Source organism: Heteronotia binoei, chromosome 13, assembly GCF_032191835.1.
Source record: "Heteronotia binoei isolate CCM8104 ecotype False Entrance Well chromosome 13, APGP_CSIRO_Hbin_v1, whole genome shotgun sequence".
NCBI classification, from domain to species: Eukaryota; Metazoa; Chordata; class Lepidosauria; order Squamata; family Gekkonidae; genus Heteronotia; species Heteronotia binoei.
In genome coordinates, this window is record NC_083235.1 from 32,143,217 (window position 1) to 32,165,607 (window position 22,391).

The 22,391-nt window shown below is 44.9% G+C and overlaps 2 protein-coding genes across 2 annotated transcripts in view; one reads left to right on the forward strand and one right to left on the reverse strand.

Annotated features, from left to right (window-relative positions):
* Positions 1 to 22,391, reverse strand: part of METTL1 (methyltransferase 1, tRNA methylguanosine) — a 1,067,043-nt gene that overhangs the window by 758,402 nt on the left and 286,250 nt on the right. The gene's annotated exons all lie outside the window — the stretch shown is intronic.
* Positions 19,703 to 22,391, forward strand: part of TSPAN31 (tetraspanin 31) — a 30,346-nt gene continuing 27,657 nt past the window's right edge. The window contains exon 1 of the mRNA XM_060252981.1: positions 19,703 to 19,908. Within this exon, the coding sequence (XP_060108964.1) occupies positions 19,846 to 19,908 (63 nt within the window). The 5' untranslated portion in view covers positions 19,703 to 19,845. The remainder of the gene's footprint in view (positions 19,909 to 22,391) is intronic.

Consider the following 22,391-nt stretch of genomic DNA (forward strand, 5'->3'; position numbering starts at 1 on the left):
TCTGCCCAGGGGTGGCCATATGTGGTTCTTTCACATTTATTCTGTGGCTCTTGAAGCCACCAACATCCCATTGGCCAGCTTGGAGAAGGCATTTCTCTCTCTAAGCCACTTCTTCAAGCCAAGTCAGCTCATGGCTTGGAGAATGCACTTAAAGTTGCTTTCTTTCTACCTCTCTATCCTCCCTCCATCTACTTTCTTTCCTTCTTTCCTTTTTTGTGGCTCTCAAACATCTGATGTTCATGTTTTGCAGCTCTCAAACATCTGATGTTTATTCTATATGGCTCTTTCAGCAAGCAAGTTTGGCCACCTCTGCCTCTGCCACTCAGTAGGCAGCCATGATTCTCATCTTCTCAGCTCCATAATGGTGGTATTACCAATGGACCTTACAAGACAGATGTACAGCACAATCATGTATGTGAAGTGATTGCAGCACTTTAAAGTGCTGTATAAATTATAGGCACTCATACAGCCTTTTCTGAGAGGGGGAGAGCCAAATAGCAGGTGGTGCCAAGGTAACAAAAGGGTCTTGGAGTCCTCTCTTTCTTTCTGAACAGAAAAGCCTCATCGACTCAGCTCAGAAAAACTCAGAAATTAGCTCAACTTACTCCAATTAGCTCAGCGCAACTTACTCCAAAGTAACTATATTATATCCTTAATATATCACGAGTACATTCTGCTTGCAAGGTTGCCAACTAGCCTGGAGAGAAATGCCTGACTGCTTGATGTTTAATGTACAAAAATGGGCATCTGAAGCTTTTTGTGACATGGAGGTAAATAACATCACCTGGCTAATAATATCCCATTAAGCTTCTATTTGGGGGACAATGCATTTTGTTCTCCAAGCCTGCTGGCAACCACTATGTAGGGTTGCCAACCTCTGGAGATCCTCCAGAATTACAACTGATCTCCAGACAACAGAGATCAGCTCCCCTGGAGAAAATGGATGCTTTGGAGGGTGGACTCTATGGCATTGTACCTCACTGAGGTCCCTGTCATTCCCAGACACCACTCCCAAATCTTCAGTTTTCCACTCCCAAAGTTGGCAACCATAGGGGTGGACACATGACAGTGATTTATAAAATTATTCATGGAGTAGAAAAAATGGACAGTTCAAAGATTTTTTTTCTCTCTCCAATAATTCTAGAATGGGAGGCACCCAATGAGCTTGATAGACATTGAACAGACAAAAGAAAGTACTTCATTCAACGAGTAATTAAATTCTGGAATTCACTGTCATTGGACATTGTGATGGTCCAAGCATAGATGGCTTTAAAAGGGAGTTAGACAGATTCAGGAAGGAGCATGGCCAGATCTAGGGGGGAGCAGAGGGTATGGAGTCCATTCTATTCTATAGGCCCATTAAATAGAATGGGCCCATAAGGGAGCGTCATTTTTTAATGTTGCTCCACCCCCTCAAAAAACATGTAGATCCGGTCCTGGGAAGGAGAGCTCCATCAGTTGCCACTAATCAAGAGGACTAAAGGGAACCTCCATATCCAGAGACAGTAAACCTTTAAATATCAGCACAAGATGGCAACATCAGGTGAAAGCCTCAACCTGTTTGCCCTGTTTGTTGACCCTCCAAGGGCAAACGGTTGGCCACAATATGAATAAGATGGCCAACATCCCGGCGGTGTCTGGAGATCACCTGGGATTACAACTGATCTCCAGGTGACAAGAGATCAATTCCCCTGGAGAAAATGGCCACTGCGGAAGCTGGATTTTATGGTATTATACTCCACTGAAGTCCCGTCCCTCCCCAAACCCTGCCCTCCTCATGCTCCAATTCCAACATCTCCAGTTATTCCCTACCCAGATCTGGCAAGCCTCACTGTGAAACAGGATGCTGGCCTAGATGGGCCGCTCCTCTGATCCCATGAAGCGCTTGTTACCAACCCGACAACAAAAGTGCTCTGAAACCCAGCTGAGAATAACAGCTCCATCCTATCCAAACAGTCTATCAATCGCTTCCCTCTCCCCTTGTTCCAATGACAGGAAGAAGAGAGAGGCAAGTGGGGAAGCGCCATCAGAGCCCGCTTGGCCTCCCTTGGTAACCGTTTGCACCTCTCCGGGGAGCTTCGCCTGGCTCACGCCGGGCGGCTGCTCCCAGCTTCGCGGACCGAAGAGTTCAAAGCGCCAGGGCGAGAGGCGCGGGCCGCTAGCGAGCTTTATTCATGAGGGTAATTAGCTCTTGTCAGGTGCAGCTGTTTGATGAGGCGCCGGGGAGAGCGGCAGGGAGGGAGGGAGGGGCGGAGGATTTACGAGAGAGCGGCGCGTTCCAGGCCGCGTCTGGAATTCTAATCGTTCTCCGCTAGATGTCAGGCGAATCGGAGGAATGGCAGAAACCCGCGTCCAGCAACAAGAGGCAGCAGCCAATCGCTTTCCGTCCTGGGGAAGGCTGGTTTCCCTGCTGGTTCTGGGCGGCCGTGGGGAGCCAGACGCAAACCCGGTGCTGTCGTCAGCCGAAAACTGCATCTGGGCAGCCAAGGAGGGAACCGATAATGCGAAGCGGGCGGGGGGCGGGAAGACACGCACACAAAAGGACAAATCTGAACGTCCAGATTTGTCAGCAAAGTGCTGCAAATGCATCTCTGGTGCTGAACGCCTTCCTCGTCACTTACCGGTGGGGGGGGGGGAGGAAGGGGGGAATGGATGCTTGAAATTTAAACGTCATATACTTGAGGATTAAAATGATGCGCTTCCATGGCTGGCAGTGCAGTCCTAAGCAGCGTTACACCCTTCTAATTCTATAGAAGTCAGGAGGCTAGGAAGGGTGAATTCTGTTTAGAATTGCACTGCTGAATTTGTTAACATCTGAAATACAGCCGAAAGGGGGACTTCAAATTTGCTGGCAACTGCAATTTTTAGCATTTCACCCTCGCCCCTTTTCTGATCAAAAGCCTCCCAACTGGTCTGATTCTGGGGTTGCCAATCCCCAGGTGGGCCCTGGACATCTCCCAGAATTGCAACTGATCTTCAGACTGCACAGGTCAGTTCCCCTGGAGAAACCAGTTACTTTGGAGGGGCGAGGAGAAGAGGAAGGGATAGATTTATACCCTGCCCTTCACTTGGCGTCTAAGAGTGGTTTATAACCTCCTTCCCCTCCCCACAACAGACACCCTGTGAAGTATGTGGGGCTGAGAAAGCTCAGAGAAAACTGCTCTTGAGAGGAACAGCTCTGAGAGTTATAACTCACCCAAGGTCACCCAGTTGGCTGCATGTGGAGGAGTGGTGAATCAAACCCAGTTCTCCAGATTAGAGTCCGCCACTCTTAACCACTACACCAAACTGGCTCATCCCCTGCTGAAGTCCCTCCCCGTCTCAGACCTCAGCTTCCCCATGATCCATCCCCAAATCTCCAGAAATTTCCCAACCCAGAGATGACAACCCTGCCTGATTCCAATGTCTGGGGTGAGAATTGGAATATGTAAGTAGCAACAACAAAGAAAACTAATGCTTCTGCAAATGTAAAGGGTTTCTTGCAGCTGAGTACATGGCACCCACAATACACAGAATCGCTTTCAGGTTCATGTATGCTTACCAGGATTGGGACCATGGATACATCACTACCATACCTACAGTAATTATTTTCCTGACCTAATTGTCTTTTTTAACATGATTTTTTAGATCACAGAGGAAATTTTGGCAGATGTCGCTTCTGATGCAGGAGAGAGGTTGCTGAGCAGTTCTAGGGTATCAGCTTGTTATTTAGTCAGAAAAGTGCCACTTGATCTTGGGGACAGTGGAGCCGTCCTTCCAACCCTGAAGCCCTAAGGAAATTTGCACCATTCTAAGCAGAGCTTCCTCAGCTGTGCATGTAAGCGGCTGCTCATTAACACAGGAAGCCCCACTCAGCAGCAATCTGGAGCCACACAGGGTCTTGCACTGCCCATTTTCAGATTACAGCAGTTTTAGTCTGCTCGGGATATGAACTGCTCTGCTCAGCAGGGGGAACACTGCTTCTAAACCCACTGTCTCCCACAGAGACAGAGAGAGGGAGGAGGGTATAACTCAGTTTAGGGGTCCAGAGGATGAGTACCAGAGCCTTCCTGTTTTTCTTCGCATCTGGACAACTTAAGGAAAACATTGTACATATGACCTTTTTTTTTTCAAATGTCTATACTTGTGAAACTACTCCCCCTGGTTGGTCTGCAAGGCTGAAATTAAGTTGTGGTCCTCTAAACTTTCTGCACAATGCTAAAATACAGGATATGGATACAGTACATGAACTGGAGGCTCCGTGCCTGTCTTCTGGTTTAGTTCTGGATCACTTCGACCTACTCAGCCTGGAGGAAGTTGACGGAATTCTCTCCTCTGCACGCCCAACAACTTGCGATCTGGACCTGTGCCCCTCTTGGCTAAATAAATCTTGCCTGAGGGAGCTTAGATGTCCTTTACGGGACATCAGAAATAGATCCCTCCTGGAGGGGCATTTTCCAACACCTTTGAAAGAGGCTATGGTCCGCCCCCTCCTGAAAAAAAGTACAGCAGATCCGGCCGAATTGGTAAATTACCGACCGGTCTCTAATTTACCGTTTTTAGGTAAAATTATCGAGAGGGCAGTGGCGTTGCAGTTGCAGGGTTTTCTGGATGATGCTTCCATCCTAGACCCTTGCCAGTCCGGCTTTCGTCCAGGTCACAGGACGGAGACAGTGCTGGTCGCCTTGGCAGATGACCTCCAGCGGCATCTGGATTGAGGTGGTGTGGCGGTGCTGATGCTGTTAGATCTGTCAACTGTGTTCGACACGGTTGACCATCGGCTACTGACCCGCCGCCTCGCCGACGTAGGGGTTAGGGGGTTGGCTTTACAATGGCTCTCCTCCTTCCTCGAGGGTCGAGGACAAAGGGTGGCAATCAGGGGTGAGCTGTCCCAGAGGCGCACACTAGATTGTGGGGTGCCTCAGGGAGCGTTTCTCTCACTGATGCTATTTAATATCTATATGCGCCCCCTTGCCCAGATTGCCCGGAGGCATGGGCTTGGGTGTCACCAATATGCAGATGACACCCAGCTCTATCTGCTAATGGATGGCCGGCCTGACTGCATCCCAGAGAATTTGGACCTGGCACTGCAGGCCGTGGCAACTTGGCTAAGGCTGAGTGGGTTGAAGCTGAATCCAGCGAAGACAGAAGTCGCTTGCGTGGGTCGGGGCGCTTTGGGGAGGGAAATACCTCTCCCGGTTTTTGACAGGTCAAGAGCTTGGGAGTTCTACTGGAGTCAAGAGCTTAGGAGTTCTACTGGAGCCTTCATTATCAATGGAGGCCCAGATAGCAGCCACTGCTAAGTCAGCCTTCTTTCACCTAAGGCGGGCAAGGCAGTTGGCCCCCTTCCTAGAGCATCAGGACCTAGCAACAGTGATTCATGCAACGGTCACCTCGAGATTGGATTACTGTAATGCCCTCTACATGGGGCTGCCTCTGTGCCGAACCCAGAAGCTGCAGCTGGTGCAGAACGCGGCGGCTAGGCTGTTATTGGGGCTCCCAAAATGGGAGCACATACAGCCAGGGCTGCGTGGACTGCACTGGTTGCCAGTTACATACCGGATTCGTTACAAAGTGCTGGTTATTACCTTTAAAGCCCTATATGGCTGAGGACCTGCCTACCTGAGGGACCGTCTTTCCCCATATGAACCCCAAAGAGCACTGAGGTCAGCAGGGAAGAACCAACTGACTATCCCCGGGCTGAAGGAGGCAAAACTACAGAGCACTCGCATGCGGGCCTACTCTATTGTAGCTCCACACTTATGGAACCAGCTCCCGGAAGAAGCGCGGGCCCTGCAGGACTTTGAACAGTTTTGCAGGGCCTGCAAGACTATCCTCTTTGGGATGGCCTTCACCGATTAAAAAGATAGAGGGACTTGCCTAAGTGACTTTCACCATCTGTTGAAATAGCACCAGAATGTTAATTTTAGTAATTTTAGAATCTTAATTAAACTGTTAAACTAGCTATTGCTTTTAAATATTTATTGTATAATTTACTGTATTTGATTTGATGTTGTTAGCCGCCCTGAGCCTGCTTCGGCGGGGAGAACGGGGCATAAATAAAATGATTGATTGATTGATTGATTGAAAATAGGATGGTTTCTCCTTTGTTCTCATTAACATGTCTGCAACCCAAGAGAGCTCCAAAAAAGTACACACCCCAAATTCTACCCATCCAGCTTCACAAGTCATCACAACAATTTAAAAAACCCTTTGAAAATCTTAAAGAACCTCTTGGCACAAAGCAGAGCTGTAACTATTTCTCTTTTTGTCTTTCTCCACCCCCACGTCCAGTGACTAAAATAAGCTGAACTGGAGTTGTGCATTAATATGAAAAAGGCTTACATTTTCTCCCAGGAACTGACCTAAATAATAAAAGAATAGAGCTTCCGTTGCCCCTATTCTCCACTCTTGTGCAAATGTAACTGCCGGGAAACCCCAGAGGATGGTGAGAGGTCTTGCAGGTGGATGGCAGAAAAAAGACCTGTGCTTTGGAGGCTGCATAGAAACTCACTCTTGTGGTTTCATCAAAAGAGACAACTTGAAGTCTAAAGTCTTGCTGGGGACAGCAGGCGTGAAATATGCTAATTGTCAGACTTCAGGAAGATGGATCCTGATCAGCATTCATCAAACGGACTGCTGGGGCAGCCAGAGAATGGAAATACACCTTCATTTAACATTCCCAGCAGCATCAACCCTAGAAACTCTGAAGAGAACCAAATGTGGCTTATGAGTAACATGAACTTCATGCTAGGAAACCCTGACCCCCAATTCCCAATTCAGCCTTCAACTCAGAAAGCAGCCTTAAGTTACTATCCAATGGACTCAGAACTTCATCTGTAAAATGGGTACCTACCTACCAATTATGAAAATTGCTAAATGAAAGATCATGAATGTGTAAAATGTTTTTCACACTAACAACTAGCTCATGAGTGGCTGAGGTTTGAGTTGCCAGTTTTTTATTTGTAAAAATCTGGTATCTGGATGGGGCCTTAAGATGGGTTTGAGGGCCGAGTAGTGGATGGGACTGCAAGTAAGCTTGCCAATCTCCAGGTGGGGCCTGGAAATATCTAGGAATTACAACTCAGCTCTAGAAAATAGAGATCAGTTCCCCGGAGAAAATGGTTGCTTTGGAGTATGGACTCTATGGCATTATACCCTCCTGAGGCCCCTCCCCAAGCCCTGCCTTCCCTAAGGTTCCCACTCCCAAATCTCTAGGAATTTCCCAACCTGGAGTTGGCAACCTTACTCACAACAGAAGAATGTGTGATATCCACCTACCTCACAGGGTATCTGTTGAGGCGGGGAGGTAAAGGAGATTGTGACCACTCTCAGGGTATAGGGCGGGATATAAATCCAATATCTTCTTCTGCTGCTGCTCTCCGCTACATTGAAATAGATTCCTGACTGTACAAAACCAGAGAATCCAACAGATCTCCAAACTGGGCAATATCAGCGCACCAATATTTAGATTAAAATACACTTGGGTGTATTCCACAGTAATAATGATATTAAACATTTTCCATGGCAGGGAACAGCAATTGATTGGATAATCTTGTAAATGAATCTTATAGGCTGCCAAGGCACAGAATGATGTTTGATAAGTAGCATCTATATCAAGAAGAAATGGCAAATGTTATCTGCATCCTTGAATCCTGAGCAGCTTTTAAGGATATATTTGAAAAACAATACACAGGGAGCATTATATACAATAACACAATGCAATAGCTTCAGTTTGTTCATGGCAACAGATACAAAAACAATATTTTAAAAATATTTCCCGTTTACATAAGCTAAAGGCATGGCCTGAAACTGTAAATCTTATAAAAGGTTTCCCTCCCCCCACTCTGAAAATATTAACTCTTGCAGATTATATGTGCTGGGCATGATAGCTTGTAATAATTTGATGCTGTGTGGAAAAGTAGAGATTCTGACTATTCTACAAATGATTACAGGATGCCAGCAGAGTAGAAATGCTACCTGTCAGATTTTGTCTCCTGGAGATGTTTTCTGTTACTCAGAACAACAACAACAAAAGTCCTTGTCAATATTATCTAATGGAGAGTAGCTGTGAGAATGCTTAGCAGTGTTTTGACAAGCAATCCAACAAGCAGCATTTCTGGACATTATACCTGAAGAACCCTGTGAATTGTCAGCAGATGTGTTTCTCAGTAGTTTAGCAGGTTACATCCCAGCCAAAGCCCTTGAGGATCCTAATTCAAATGCAACCATTTTGCCAGTGTGGGACAGAGAGTGGAGTGTAGTAATTTTGCCTAACGGCAAAAAGAGGTCTTTTCTCCTTTGTGCTGGGCAGGGGAGCTCTAATGACAGTTCCTATGTTAATGCTTCAACACCATATCACATAGGATTGACTTTTTAAGAACGCACTAAATATTTTCTATTGCACACATGCGCAATTTGGCCACTGATAGATGGGGACATTTTTTGCAAAGTTATTATTTTCCATTAGCAACAACCTACCCATCATTCTGGGAGCACTAGAATTACATCGGCATTTTGTTGAGGTTGTAGTAACTACATTTTCAAAACTGGCTGTCAAGGCAGCCCATTAATCAGCTATGCACAGCTCTCCCTTGAATACTGTAATAAGACTACATTCCACCAGAAAGGAAAAGCACCAGAAAAGGGGGGGGGAGGGGAGGCAACCTTTGAGATCAGTCCTAAAATTCCTTGCTAATACTCTTCAACATTTTGAAAACAAAAATAGAGACTCACTTGTATGACCTCAGCTCATATATCAAAGATGCTTCGCAAACCCTCCATGCACTGTCTTTAACACATTATCCTTCTGCACACTATTCCATTCATGCAAACTGGGAGTTTGCCAGCAGTGTGTATTAGGAGCATTAAGGCCTCATGCTACCATATGAAGGTCACCAGCACAGGATAACACATGGCTATTCCATGCATAAACAGCTTCCTTTCACGTGAACCAGAACTCTGGAAACTCAAGGTTCTGGTTCATGCTAATAGAAGCCCTACATGCAAGGTAAAAATGACACATTGCCTGGAGCACATGACACAGCGATCATACGAACAGGGTGCATCTAACATCTGATATGTATGGATTGTGTGCTCCTCGTGAACATAAAAGAACATCTGCGCAGCTCTTTTGCTGAAGATTCAGCTCTGCCTGCTGTTTTGTACAGTAACTAAGGATGCAGTCTGAGGATAGGGATGCCAGCCTCCAGGTGGGACCTGGGATATCCCGGAATTACAGCTCATCTCCAGACTACAGAGATCAATTCCCCTGGAGAACATGGTTTCTTTGGAGGGTGGAATCTGTGGCATTGCACCCCACTGAGGTCCCTTTCTTCCCCAGGCTCCATTCTTCCCCAGGAATTTACCAACCTGGATCTGGCAATCTTACCCCCATCCCCCGCCAGTGGCCAGGGAGGGCCTGGCAACCCTATAAGGAACACATTGCGAGACCATAAGAAGTTGCATCTTACATGTGAAGAACAATAACAGTAGAACAGGTATGTCCAACAGGTAGATTGCAATCTACCAGTAGATCGCGGAGGGGTCAGAGGTAGATCACCAGCCCCACTTGGTCTCATGGTTTGCTGGATAGGTGTTTGGGGTTTTTTGATGATTGTTTGGTGTGGTGGTATTTGATTACTGGTGCCAGTATGATGAATTCTTATTTTTACTTTTAGAACTGCATGTGTGATTTTGGCATCATCCAGAGGTCTTCAGTTCCTGTTGATCTTTAATACTTTGGGACAGTGACAGTTTTGGACCAGATTCAGCCAGTGTTAACTTAGCACCCCAGCAACCCCAGTATAACAAAGATGTGTTCCAAAGAAGAGCAAAACCTACCACTTTCATGATGAATGGGAAATGGACTACTTCTTCATCATGGTGAAAGACAAGTGTTGTCTACTTTGTAACGCTGCTGTATCCTTGCCCAAAAAGGGTAATCTGGAGCGTCATTATAAGGCTCTGCATAGCAATAAGTTTGATGCTGATTTTCCACCCAAAAGTGAAATTCGTAAACTGAAGCTCAAAGAACTTAAATCTAAATTGGCTGCACAACAACAGTTGATGGTGAAGCCAAGGTCACATTTGGTCAATGCAACCATGGCATCCTTCAAGGTCAGCAACCTGATTGCAAAGAAATGCAAACCTTTCAATGAAGGAGAATTTGTAAAAGATTGTTTTCTTGAAGCAGTAGACAATCTTTTTGAAGGATTTAAGAATAAGAAAGAGATCATAGCTGCTGTTCAAGATGTACAATTGTCAAGAAACACCGTCGTGCGGCGAATAGAAAAGATGTGTGGAGACACAACTGAACAATTGTTGGAGGATGTTTTAGTTTTGTTGCTTTCTCACTCCAACTGGATGAATCTACAGACATAAGAGACATAGTCCAGTTACTAGTCTTTATCCAGATGGTTTTTGAAGACTTCAGTGTTAAAGAAGAACTACTTGGAATGATTTCTTTAAAAGGGAGAACTACCAGTCAGGAAATATTCAGCTCTTTCCATTCTTTTGTGACAAAGTGTAATCTTCCATTGCATAAACTTGTTTCCATCACTACTGATGGAGCAAGAGCAATGACAAGTGAGGTTAACGGTTTCATAGGCCTCTGTAGACAACATGACGACTTTCCAGATTTCCTTTCTTACCACTGCATCATTCACCAGCAAGTTTTGGCAAACAAGAAACTCAATACAAAGACTGTCATGGACATCACTTTCAAAACTGTAAATTCAGTTTGTGGAAGATCACTTCAAAGATGGCTTTTCAATCTTACTCTTGATGAAGGGGCAGCAGAAATCATTTTGCACACAGATGTAAGGTGGCTAAGTAGGCACAAATTTCTGCAAAGATTTCATGATTTGCTGAATGAAATAAGGTTTTTGAAGGAGAGGGGAGATGACAAAGCAGAGTTGGAAGATGAGGATTGATTATGTGATCTGGCATTTCTCACTTACTTTACAGGCGAACTAAGTGATATGAACATTGAACTACAAGGTAAAAACAAATGCATTGGCGAGATGATGAGTACAGTTTCATCCTACAAGAGGAAATTTGAGCTAATGATGACTGACCTTGCAAACAACACTTTTGATCATTTTCCTAATACGCAGGACTATCTGGGACAATATCCAAATTTTGTTTTTCAGAATGAGAAATATGTGACAGAAATCTGCTCTGTTATCCAGGAATTAGAAAAAAGATTCTGACTTCCAAAGAATTGAAAAAGTTGTGGAGTACTTGTCATACCTATTCAAAGCAGATATAGACATTAAGGAAACTGCAGCTGCTATCAGTAAAAATTACTCATTGAACAAGGCATCTCTTGAAAACAAAATAGTAACCCTTAAAAATGACATTTTTCTCAAGAGCTGTGCTGAGCAAGAATCGTTTTGGAAGCTAGTGCCTAGAGACAAATTTCCCAACTTTAGAAGATGCAGTGAAGCTGTACACTCCTGTTTCGGTTCAACTTATTTGTGTGAATCTGCGTTTTCCCATCGGAAAATGACAGAGTACACAGCGTTCCAACATAACAGATGAACATCTCCAGGATTCCCTGAGACTGGCCCTCACGCAATAGTTACCCAACTTCAAAAAGCTGGTGGATGAAATGCAGGCCCAGACGTCTCACTAATTAGCAAGAGTGAAGTTTTAAAGATTGCGCAAGATCAGCCTGGATCAATACTTGACCTACATTTAACATAAATTACTCAATGAAAGTTAAAGAAAGTTAGTAAGACAGTTAAAGAAAGTTATAACAATAAAAATGTAAGAAAAACTGTTCACAGTTCTTTCTGGATCTTTGTCTCTCTGTTTTTGTTTTTCTTATTTTGCTTACCTGTAAATGATAGACGGTGCATTGTAAATGGGGGGGGGGGGCGGTGGAACTCAACTTTAGTGGGTTAAAATCTAATTTGAAACTAATTTGAAACTTATTTTCATGGTGGTAGATCACCAGCACTTTTGTCCGGAAAAAATAGATCACGACCTATTTGAAGTTGGACATGCCTGCAGTAGAAGATACCTGCTTCACAGCTGTATTCTGCAGTCTGCGTGAACCTCTTCTTCTCCTTGAATAGTCCTGAAATAAATAAGGAAAAACCAATGTTTCTTTGAAATAAGGTGCAGCTGGCAAGTCTGGCCAAAACTAGCCTGACAGAATTCCTGGTGAAGATAAGACTTGATTAACTTTTGTGATAGTTGTGCCAGGCCTCAGCCATAATTGTGTGAAAGGAACTGTTTTCATAAAGCTAAAATCCATTTTCCTCCAGGAGAGATATCAAAACACAGCAGAAGATATTTTGTAATTGTCTGAGACAAGTGAAATAAGTAAATGACCTTTATAACAAAACATGGCAGAATGGCCCCAGTAACAGATAGCTGTAATAGGCAATGGTAATATTGACAACTTCCAGTAGGAACCTGGAGATCTCCTGGCATTATAGCTCATTTCCAGAGAATACGTCTTGGCTACACCTCCAAATCTCCAGGAATTTCCCAAGTCTGACTTGGCAACCATAGGCAGTGGTAGTATCAAGGCCCGTGAAGTTCCATAATAAACAGAAGATACTTGAATCAAGAAAAAGATTATGAAACTTCCCTGTACTGATTAGCTGCTGTTGCTGAGGGAAGGCCCAAGCGGTTGGTTGTGACCAGGGCTTTTTTCTTTGAGCAGGAATGCACAGGAAAGCAGTTCTGGCTGGCTTGGTGTCAGGGGGTGTGGCCTAATATGTAAATGAATTCCTGCTAGGCTTTTTCTACAAAAGCCCCATGTGAATCAATGGTGACATCAGGAGGTGTGGCTTAATATGCAAATGAGTTCCTGCTGGGCTTTTTTCTACCAACCCCCCCTGGTTGTGACTGACTTCCCCCATTGACCATAGATGTCAGACTGACATAGTTTTGTGTTAATCTGTCATATTTCTCCATCTTCTGTGGGTCCATCTGATGCTGTAGCACTGAGCCTCCCCAGTATTCCCTCCCACTTGCATAGGGGGCCACAGAAGACTACTTTAAGCATAGATATCATTGTAAAGTGTAAACCATTCAGTAAATGTAGCTCTTAATTTAAACCTATCTAAATGTGTCCACATGGCTTAATTGCTATTCCTCTTCTCAATTTTCGTTACAGTCTCTCATTAGGTTTCTTTTTTCCCTAAAATGGAACTTGCTTGCTGCTTCTTTCAGCCATTGTTGTCAACATGCTGAGATGTGGGACATAAATTAGGTGAGTAAGTAAAATAATGTTCCTTCTAATGGTGGAGGACATTTCAGGAATTGCAAATCACCTGCATGGGTGGGATCTGAGGCAAGTGCTTGGCAGATATGTGTTTCTGGGAAGTAACTTTTTTTTTTTTTTTTTGCTATTTTAAATGGAGAGGAACAAAGAGAGAAATTTTCTAGCTGGAACGTGGGTGGAGAGCAAGCAATGATAGGGGATGCATGACACAAATTGCTCCTTGAGGATTTTCTTACTATTGAACCATGCTCTGCTTGTGATTTTGCAGATAGGGAATATGTTAGAAAGGTGCCATAGAGCTCAATGCTTTCTGAGCCCAATGAAATTAGTACACAGATCCTTTGCACATTTTCTTTGCATTGTTCACAAGATCAAATATAAATGGCTATTCCAGTGGAAATGAGATAATTCTTTTTCTATAACAGATAAGCTTGGGCCTCAATATCAATCTGAGGTAGGATGGCTAACCACTGGCTAGCAACCAGTAGAAGAGGGAGGGAGAAGGGAGAGCAGGAGTAATGTCATATCAGTGGTATGACTTCACTCCTGGCAAATAACTGGAAGTGACATCACACCATTGGACACACTAGAATCCCCCCAACCCCATGATTTCACCATAGAGTTTGGGGTAACTCCTAGAGCATCATGCTAACATGTTGACATCACATACAGTTCTTCACTGGAACTGACATTATGCCATCAGTGCAACTCTGATTTTCCAGTCCATTTGTTCTAGGGTTGCCAGGTCCTACCTTGGTCTTGGCAGGGAACTTTGTATGTGCAAGCATGTATGGCATGATGACGTCACCCAAAAGTGACATCATTGTGCTGGGCACGCCGTGGTGGGGATGCTCTAGGATTCAGGTAAAAAACTCTATGGTATTTTTGGGTGACCTCATTGTGTCAGGCACATCACAGCTCTTTGGTGGCAGGGATCCCCCCAATGGCCAGCTCCTTGGCGGCCCTAATTTGTTCTCTTCTGCCACTTAAACTGAGCAGAGGGCAGGAGATCTCCTGTTATAATCAGAGATCTGAGGCAATAGAACTGTTAGAACAGCCTTTGATTTGCACTAGGTGGGAACATGTCTTAGTGGTAGAACATCCACTTTGTGTGTAGAAGGTCCTAGGTTAAATCCCCTGCATCTCCAGTTAAAAGGATCTATTATCCCAGTGGCATACATGTGTATAGCCTTCAACGTCTTCAGTTTCCTTGGTGGATGGCAAGCACACATGTGCAATATTTGGTAAAATTATATTGGGATCAGTACCTGATGTGTAACAGGGCCCCAAATTTATGTAGTGCTTTGTTATGGAAACAGAGATTCCCAGAAATGAAAGGCAGAAAATTATCAAATTGCAACCTTTATTTACAAAAAAAAAAAAAGTGAATGCATAAACAGGGGTCTCACAGAGAATTATATGTTCACGCAAACATATTAACATGGTAAACTTAAATACCTAACTAACATCTAACACCTACGAAATTGCAAAAGGAGGGGGCAAATAATAATACACAAGTGTGTCCTAAAGAGGATGGAAGACCTGAAGGGTCTGGTGGAAAGGAAAAGACAGACACACAGGCGATCCTACAATGCAACCAAGAGGAAAGCAGGCAGAAACTGAGGCCAGCTTTAAATCTTGAGGGTCCTGAAGTTACAGGGCCAGAAGGTGGATGGTCCAAAAAACTGGGGGGCTCTATTTATAAAGTGAAAAAAGTAGGTTAGCAAGTGTGCTCCAAGGGCAGTATTGAATTGGAACCAAAACGGTTTAATTCTATTGGTCCATTTGGATCTTAACTGCCAGGAGAGAAAATTTAGAATAGGAAAGGTGACAGAAAGAATGGGAGTGACTTGGAATAACCTGGTTACCCACTGGTTCTGCAGATGGGCATTGTCTCTGCTGAAACAAGATTGAAAAGAATAGAAACTTTGAATCTTATTGGAAAGTTTAAACTTCAGAACCAGGGAGTGGAAGGTGAGATAAAAACTCTAAGTACTGGTGTGATTAGTCATGTTAGAAAGAATGGGAAGAGTCTGGGAAAAGTCAACCTGGGGTGATTAGGTTACCTATCCAAAATACCAGTTTAGACCGGTTTAACAAAGGACTAGGTAGAGACTTGATGCTTCTCCTGGCTCTTGATTAAATTACCTGAGTGGCAAGCTGGATTACCAAAGGTTAGGAAATGGCTGATGGCTCTAGCCTCACTTTTTATTAGGTTTCCAAGGAACCCTGCATTGAAAGGCATATTCCTAGGCAGTCCTAGAAGGTTAATTATTGTCTAGCACAGGGGTGGCCATTAGTAGCTCTCCAGATGTTTTTTGCCTACAACTCCCATCAGCCCCAGCCATTGGCTATGCTGGCAGGAGCTGATGGGAGTTGTAGGCAAAAAACATCTGGAGAGCTACCGTTGGCCACCCCTGGCAAGCCATGATATTTAAACATGGCCTGGATTTCAATGAGCCCTCAGAAAGCCAAAGAATAAAACTATTGTCCAGGCAGTATCCATGCTACCAGGACAAACTGGCTATTTCTCTGGGAGTCAACTTTTCTGTCACCTGCAGCCTGATCCCAATTTCTCAGTTTTAATATCAAACATGGATCCCCTCCTACAATTTCAGGTAGCATATGGCTTGAGAAGTCATGAAGGTGACCCAAAAATACAGGGCCGGATTAACAATTAGGCCAAGTGGGCACTGGCCTATGGGTCCCCATGCCTTTAGGGCCCCCGGGCCAGCTTCCCCCCCCCCTGATTTCCCCCCTACTTGCAGTCCTCCCAGCCAGCATGTGCAGCCAACAACTGAGCCACTCTTTGCTCAGCTGGTAGTGTGGCTGCTGCTGATGTTGTTGCCAAGTTTGCCTCTCTCTGCCTCTCCCCCACTGCTTTGTCAAAGGGGCTTTTGAGAAGGTACCTGCAGGTGGCAACGGGGTGATGAAGTGGGAGCTCCAACTCTGAGATAATTTGTGAGGGGCCCCCCGAGATTTTGACTGTCTAGGGGCCTCTACAGGCCTCCAGAGAGCCAATTTGGTGTAGTTAAGTGTGCAGACTCTTATCTGGGAGAACTGGGTTTGATTCCCCACTTCTCCACTTACAGCTGCTGGAATGGTCTTGGGTCAGCCATAGCTATCGCAAGAGTTGTCCTTGAAAGGACAGCTGCTGTGAGAGCCCTCTCAGCCCCACCCACCTCACAGGGTGTCTGTTGTGGGGGGGAAAGATATAGGAGATTATAAGCCACTCTGAGTCTCTGATTCAGAGAGAAGGGCGAGGTATAAATCTGCAGTCTTCTTCTTCTAATCCAGCACTGCAAAAACATGGCTCCCAACAGGAATTCATTTGCATATTAGGCCATGCCCCCTGACATCACTATTGTTTTGCACAGGGCTTGTTTGTAGAAACAAACAAGATTTATATTGTAATTTTTCTCTTGCTGGCCAACATAGAGGCAGCGGGAAGCATGGGTTGCTGGGGGGAGGCCTGGCAACCCAAAATACTGACTTTGATAGACCAGTGGTTTGACTCAGTTGTAAGGCAGCTCCCTGTCTTTATAGGATGGGCCATAGATGAAAAATCATAGATCCAGCCGATGGAGCACAAAGGTACCTTCTCCTGTGGCCTTCATTCTAGCAATGTTAAAGGAAGAATTCCTTCTTTCCTACTAACACAGAACATTGAGAAAAAACAAATTGCTGAGGTGGAAGTGTCTCAGGGGCTCACACTTTTCTCTCCAGGGAACACCTCTATTGCAGCGGTTGCTTGGTGAGTGCAGGGAGTGGGAGGACATCTTCAAGATGGCACAGCAGGATTCTAACAACTAGCAGCAAATCACCGGTCTTATTATGAGAGAAATGTGTGGGTGGCCAGTGGAAGGGCTTGCATTTAGCCATGTCTCAATCTGCATGGGATCCCATTTCCTATCAGCAAGGGCTACACCGCCCTGTCTTGGGCGGAGGCTTTGCTGTCAACGCAACAGCATTCCCACATATGCAGCATTTTATTTTTTCACACAGGAATTAATAGCAATCATTCACTTCTTTGTAAGGAAATAAAGGGGGTATCGGCAACTCCTTATTTCTGGGAGCCCCTAGCAAGGCACTCTTCTGTTTGGCTGCCACTGTGCTCTGTGATGGTGGACTTCTGTTTCCCCCTCAGAGGCAGGGAGCAGGCATTGGTAGATGCATTGTTTTGGGGAAAGATCCCAGTAGGCAGCCGTGTTGGTCTGAAGCAATAGAACAAAGCAGTAGACAAGTTCAACTTTAAGACCAACTATGTTTTATTCAGAATGTAAGCTTTCGTATGCTCTTAAGCAGTCTTCATCAGACAAAATTTAAAACTTACTTGTCTACTGCTTTGTTTTGGGGGAAGTGAACTATAAGTAGCAGTGGCAGCTAAGAGCAGCCAAACTACCACAGAAAGAGTGGGCAGGTAAGCAAGAGCAGCCATAATCAGTTGTTCATTCATCTGCTCTGGTGAGTGAGCAAGCAATTAGTGGTTGCACCAAAAAGCAATCACCAACACCATGGTTTGCCAACTCCAAGTTGGGAAATTCCTGCGGATCTGGGGAAGAAGACAGGGGAGAGCGGGATTTGGGGAGGGGAGGAACTTCAGCAGGGTATAATGCCATAGATTTCACTTTCCAAAGGAGCCATTTCCTCCAAGGGCATTACAGTCTGGAGATTAGTTGTAATCCTCGGAGATCTCCAGGCCCCACCTTGTTCACTCTCTAGTGCACAAGCCACAAATCTTGCCAAGAGTGGATTGTGCTTTGAAGCGTTTTTGCCACGTCTTAACTATATGAATGTGAAGCTCAACAAAGTTTTTGTGAAATGAGAATACTGGAGTACTGCCTCATCACAGTGAGAATATGCTTGTGCATAGCTGCACACCAAGATTAATGTGCTGCACATCTGAAGAATATTGCTTATCTGGATTTTTAAAAAGAAATTGATGTGAATTCCTACATGACTACTGTGACTACATGACTACTGTGACTGTATTCTGGACTCATCATTTGTATTCCTGGTTATTTTCACTATTAATAATTTATTTAAATTTATTTGTGAATGGGTTTCATTATTTTTGATGAATTTTGTTCAAATTTCATTCATGTTATAGGGATCGGAGGCTGGTCTGCCACGGAACCTTTGGGTCTTTTCCTTGCCATCTTAACCATGTGTTCTCTCTTTTTGGGTTGCCAGCCTCCAGGTGAGGTCTGGAGATCTTCCAGAATTACAACTGAAGGACTCCACACTATAGAGATCAGTTTCCCTGGAGAGAATGGCTGCTTTGGATGGTAAACTGTATGACATTATAGCCTGCTGAAATATCTCCTTTCCCCATCTCTTTTCATGTTCCACCCCCCAAATCTCTCAGAATTCCCAGCCTGGAGTTAACAATCATATAATAGGCTCGATCACACATACTAAATGATGCACTTTCAATGCACTTTCCAACTGGATCCAAATCCAGTTGGAAAGTATCGAAAGTGGATTGAAATTGCATTATTCAGTGCAAGTGATTACAGCCACTTTGTGTGAGTCCCATTTGATTTGGTGGGACTTTCTTCTGAGTTAATTTGCTAAAGATTTCAATAGGGGAGCAGATTCAGCCAGTGACCAAAATAACCTTTTGTGGGAGGAAGAGAATACATTTTTTTTAAAACTTACCTGCTGTCCAAAGGGGTGGGGGAAGCCCCTCTTCCTTTTACAGTGACTTAGTGGGATGTTACTTAAAAGTAAAGGTAGTCCCCTGTGCAAGCACCAAGCGTTTCCAACTTCCGCCGGGATCGAACTTAGGTGGTGACGTGAGCAGAGTTTAGGACTGCAGTACTGGAGCTTTACCACTCTGCACCACGGGGCTACCAAGTGCTAGTTACCACCATGCCATGGGAAGCTTCAGCTACCCATTTCCACACATTATAAAGCCCCTACTAAAGGGAAAGGATGCAGTTCTCCCTGGCCTTCGGGGAGCCTTATTTTTACACCACTGTCATGAAAAGGAGTCTCTAAGCCTGTTTTATTTTACATTTATCCCTATGTAGTTACCGTACTCTAATCACTTCCTACAGATAATTTTAACTAGAGCAAGAAAAAGTTATGAATTGTTTTGTATTTGCCGCAGAGGAGGTGTCTTGCAGCAAAAATGAACAGGAGTCTTGCGGTTCTTCAAACAAATAACATTTTTATTTCAGCACCAAGTTCCGCGGACTAGAACACATTTCCTCAGATACCTATATAGGCTCTAGCCCACGAAAGCGCCTGCTAGAATGAAAACGTGTTAGCCTTGAATTTTTTACTAGACTCCAGTTTAATATCTACACTTCTCTTCAAACATCTGTCATAAACTCAGAGCATCAAAATTCCTGCCCCGCCCCTCTTCTCTTGTTTCAGTACCCGGATAGGGGAGAATTTCTCCCCACAACTGGCACTACGTCATGAGCGCATGCGCTCTGACTGAAAAGAGTAGGCGTGCTAGCGACAAGGAGGCGGGGACGCGCCGAGCCGGGCGAGAGCAATTGCGCGCAAGCGCGGTGGCGGCGGGCTGAGATTTAAAGAGACAGGCGCAGAAGCTGTTACCCCTTTTTGGGGTTCCCCCCCCTTTTTTTCCTTGGGTGTTTCCGTCTGGGAAGATGGTTTGCGGGGGCTTCGCCTGTTCACGCAATGCGCTCTGCGCCCTCAATGTCGTTTATGTGGTGAGTGTGCCCAGCAACTCCCTCCTCTATCACCCCTGGCCTAGTAAGAGGTGTAGGGTGGGGTTAATATAAAGGGACTGCGAGGAAGGAGAGATGGAAGCAGGAGGAAGGCAGGGTGGTCTGGGAGAATCTGCATGGAGCGGAAGGGGGGTATTTGGGGGCGCAGCTGTTTTAGAGTTAGGGGTAGCTGCATGAAAGGGTGCTCTAAATATACTTTGGGATGTCCTGTGTCATTCTGGGCTAGTCGTTGGGTCATTATTGCAACTGCACACCCCCCCCCCCCCCGCCCAATAGAGGCTGAGAGAAAAGACTGAGGTCATCCTGTCTTGAGTAATAAATAATGAGGTGGTGCGTAAAAGAGGGAGGGAAGAGCATGCACCGGTCTGCGTGTGTATTCTAGGGTTGCCAAGTTTGACTCCAGAAATATCTGGGGACTTTGGGGCTGGAGCCATGAGCAAGGGTGTGACAAGCACAGTTGAACTCTGAAGAGAGTTCTGGCCATCACATTTAACGGGGAAACGCTCCTTTTAAATGCCTACCCTCCATTGGGAATAAAGAAAGATAGGGGTACCTTCTTCTGGAGCTCATAGAATTGAGCCCCCTGGTCCAATCTTTTTGAAACTTGGAGGAGGTTTTGATGAGAGGCACCAGATGCTACGCTGAAAATATGGTGTCTCTACCTCAAAAAACAGCCCCCCAGATACCCACGGATCAATTTTCCATTCTGCTCTATGGGAATCGGTCTCCATAGGGAATGATGGAATGCCCAGCAGACGTTTCTCTCCCCCCTCCCCCCGTTTTCTGATGACCCTGAAGCAGGGGGAGGGCCTCCAAACTGGAGGATCCCCTGCCCCCACCTGGGGATTGGCAGCCCTAGTGTATTCCCAACTCGAGTGGCATTTTAAAAGGCGACTAAAATTTATTTCAGAGCAATCTCTCCTGAGTCAAAGCTCACTTCCATAGATTATTTATTATTTGGTAAATAATGCACAGAGAATAAACATTAGGCTTTTAAAGTACTACTGGTTTTTTGTTTTGCTGCTACAGACATAACACTGCTACCCCTCTCTGGAAAATACACATATTGGCAGGCAGCGGTATAATATACATATTGGCAGGAAATGGTGTAATATACATTGGGAGCTGTTGGAAGAGGAAGGGTGGAGAATATGACTATGACTTTTGAACGTATGAAGTTGCCTTATACTGAATGAGACCCTCGGCACAGTGGGTGGTAGAGATGAGACTGGGACGTTTGGGAAGTGGGTGCTCTTTAGTGGAAAGAAGGGTAAGGGTATAGCCCAGGGAAACTAAGGATGCTGCATTCAAGGATAATGTTTGAAATCAGTAGTACTCCAGGAAGGGGAACTTGCAGTGGAAGGGTCCTGGACTAGATAAGAAAGTACTGCTTCACAAAAGAGGGTTGTGGCAAGAAGTTCAATCTTCTTATGTTTTTCTTTTATCATTGCCACATATCCAGCTGTAGGTGGCTCTGGGTCATGCTACAAGCCCTGCTATCTTCTCTCTTCTTTTCTAGAATCAGTCAAAAAAATTTGTCTGCATGTTCTTATTGGGCAAACCATTGGATCCCTTCCAAAGTGACAAATTCCAGAACTGTGTTAGTTTGCATAAGTCCCCTCCCCACCTAGTCTCAGTGGCTCCTTAAGGGGTTCACAGACTGATTTGTAGCACCCTGATCTGGATAGTTTAGGCAAACCCAATCTTGTCAGATCTCAGAAGCTCCAGAGGAAGGACATTCCCAGGCTGGGTTTTTCCAACAAAAGGCTCTCTTCTTCATAGATAAGCAGGAGCAGGCTAACTATCCATACTGATTTTGAGAATGGGTGTTGGGATTGGGAATGTGCTGGTTGGATCTACAATGCTAGAATCCTGGGTGAAGACAAAAGGGCCCTGGGGCTGATGAATTTACAAAGGGAAGAAAGGCCAGGAAGAATATAGAGTAAGCCAGATTCCACACCAGATAATCTGCTAACATGTTAATCAGGCAGATCTGCAGACACATGAAATGTGCCGACAGCACTGCTTATTTTTTGTGCCTTAAATACTGGGAAGTAGCTACATTGATAGTTGGTTGAATATCTTGATCAGGCAATTCAAGGTTTGGTGGCATGGATCCAGCCATCTGTGCATGGAAGACATGAGTTTTCCCATCTTCCTCTAATTTCTTGCAGCCCCTTCTGACATTCAGAAAGATCATCCCCAGAAATGTGGGACTCGTGCTGAGGAACATCCAAGCTGGTCAATGGACTGGAGTGAGGAAGGACAAGGGGATTAAATTAATCCCTTTCTTTAGTGGAGCTACAGTAGAGGAAGGAGGAATTATTTCATCTCATGTACTTCATATGAGTCCCCAGGGCTTTTTTTGTAGTAGAAACTCCTTAGTATATTAGACCACACACCCCTGATGGAGCCAATCCTTCAAGAACTTACAGGGCCTACTGTAAGCTCCAGGAGGATTGGCT